Source organism: Sinocyclocheilus rhinocerous, unplaced genomic scaffold, assembly GCF_001515625.1.
Source record: "Sinocyclocheilus rhinocerous isolate Xijiao unplaced genomic scaffold, SAMN03320098_v1.1 scaffold20851, whole genome shotgun sequence".
NCBI classification, from domain to species: Eukaryota; Metazoa; Chordata; class Actinopteri; order Cypriniformes; family Cyprinidae; genus Sinocyclocheilus; species Sinocyclocheilus rhinocerous.
This window is the reverse complement of record NW_015633345.1, coordinates 1-1453: the sequence shown is the minus strand read 5'-3', so window position 1 is coordinate 1453 and position 1453 is coordinate 1. Positions and strand designations below refer to the sequence as shown.

At 35.0% G+C, this 1453-nt stretch overlaps 1 protein-coding gene across 2 annotated transcripts; it reads right to left on the bottom strand.

Moving 5' to 3' along the window:
* Positions 1–10: 10 nt before the first annotated feature.
* LOC107744006 (uncharacterized) lies at positions 11–1431 on the bottom strand. Of its 2 annotated transcripts, none has more exons than XM_016557464.1 (5): positions 1290–1431; positions 969–1174; positions 740–839; positions 254–410; positions 11–161 (listed from the first exon to the last, which is right to left on the bottom strand). In XM_016557464.1, the coding sequence occupies exons 1-5, from the start codon at positions 1316–1318 to the stop codon at positions 15–17; spliced, it is 639 nt and encodes a 212-aa protein (XP_016412950.1). In that variant the 5' UTR covers positions 1319–1431; the 3' UTR covers positions 11–14. The 2 variants fall into 2 exon arrangements, with proteins under 2 accessions (XP_016412950.1, XP_016412951.1); XM_016557465.1 differs by having other exon boundaries at positions 1272–1295.
* Between the last annotated feature and the right edge of the window lie 22 nt (positions 1432–1453).

The window sequence follows — 1453 nt, the reverse complement described above, 5'->3', positions numbered from 1 at the left end:
CAATCTAATTATTATTACTTACATTGTTTGGAAAATAGATTTAAGAAATGCATAAAGTGATACCTCTTTATATTACCCTTGTTTTGGTCATTTATAGGGCCAGTGTAGCCACAGCTCGTAATTTGCTCACTGTAATTCGACAGGTCTGAAGTCTCCTCGATCTAGAAAGAATTGAAGATTTTCTTGAAACATTCATAAAGGGTACATGGCAATAGAAATAAACTACAGAATTACAAGTTGTTTTCAGATATACCATTTTAATCAGTGGTGAAAATTCCATGTCATTAACATTATCCATCGTGATGTTTTCAAGGTTTCCACTTAAGAGGTAATTGTAACACCACTCCTGTAGAAATCGTGGAGCTGGACCACCTTGCGCGAGACTTACGGCAAAGATTTCCCCAGCAACTCTATAACAATGACAGGAAAAATCGTGAAATACAACTTCTACAGTCAGCAAGTATTTTTTTAAACTCATGTTCAAAAGGTATTTGCTCTTAATTGGATTATTCGCCAAAAAAAATAAAACTTCTATTCTTGTTTTTGGATTTCAAAAGGTATGAATCTTTTCATGGACTTTAATTATATAGACAACAACAAGAACAGCTGAGATAATGTTCAAAATACCTTTAATTGTTTTCTACAGAAAAAAAACGACTTAATTTTCTGTTTTTATAGACTCCTCATGCAAGTCTAATCTAAACCATGTTCGATGAACTATTTCTTTAATGACACTTACCGAAACAGGCCATTGTCAAGGTCATTTAACAAGTACTTTGAAGGAGAGGATGGTAAAGGAAAAATGCCAAAGAGCCGGGTCTCTATGCCACTAATCATTTCTATAGTAAAAAAAAAAGAAATAATTCCGCAACATTCCAATATGGAGACAGCAAACAATCTGACCAGAACAAATGAATTAACATTGCAAAGGTTTTGTGGTCAAGGGTATCAGATGCAAAAAACCTCACCTGTCAGGAATTCTTTACGCAGAGCACCTGTGTCAACTCCAGCCTCTCCCATGAATGTAACCTTTAAAGTGTTGATTGGGGAGCTGAGCTTTTGTCGCTTCCACAGTGACATACCTCTTTCTAAGAGGTTCATTCTAGACACACAGATACTGAATTCTTTGGAGGTGTCAACTTGAGCAGCTAGCCATCGCAGTACATCCTCTTCACTGTCAAATTGTGATTAAAATGGAGTGTTTTAGACAGCATTATGATATACCAGTTATGTTTTACAAGTACATTATTAAGTAAGAATATTGCTGATACTTTTCTTAATTAATATACCATGACAATTCTTCTTCTTGTGGATCCATTATATCAGGGCTTAGAAGGCCAGCTGGACTAAAGAGAAAATGCAAGCATTTACAAGTGAAAATGTAAAACACAAATGATTTGCTTTAGTTCATCAATAAGTAACTCATTTGCACAAAATGTCAGCTGCCATGTAA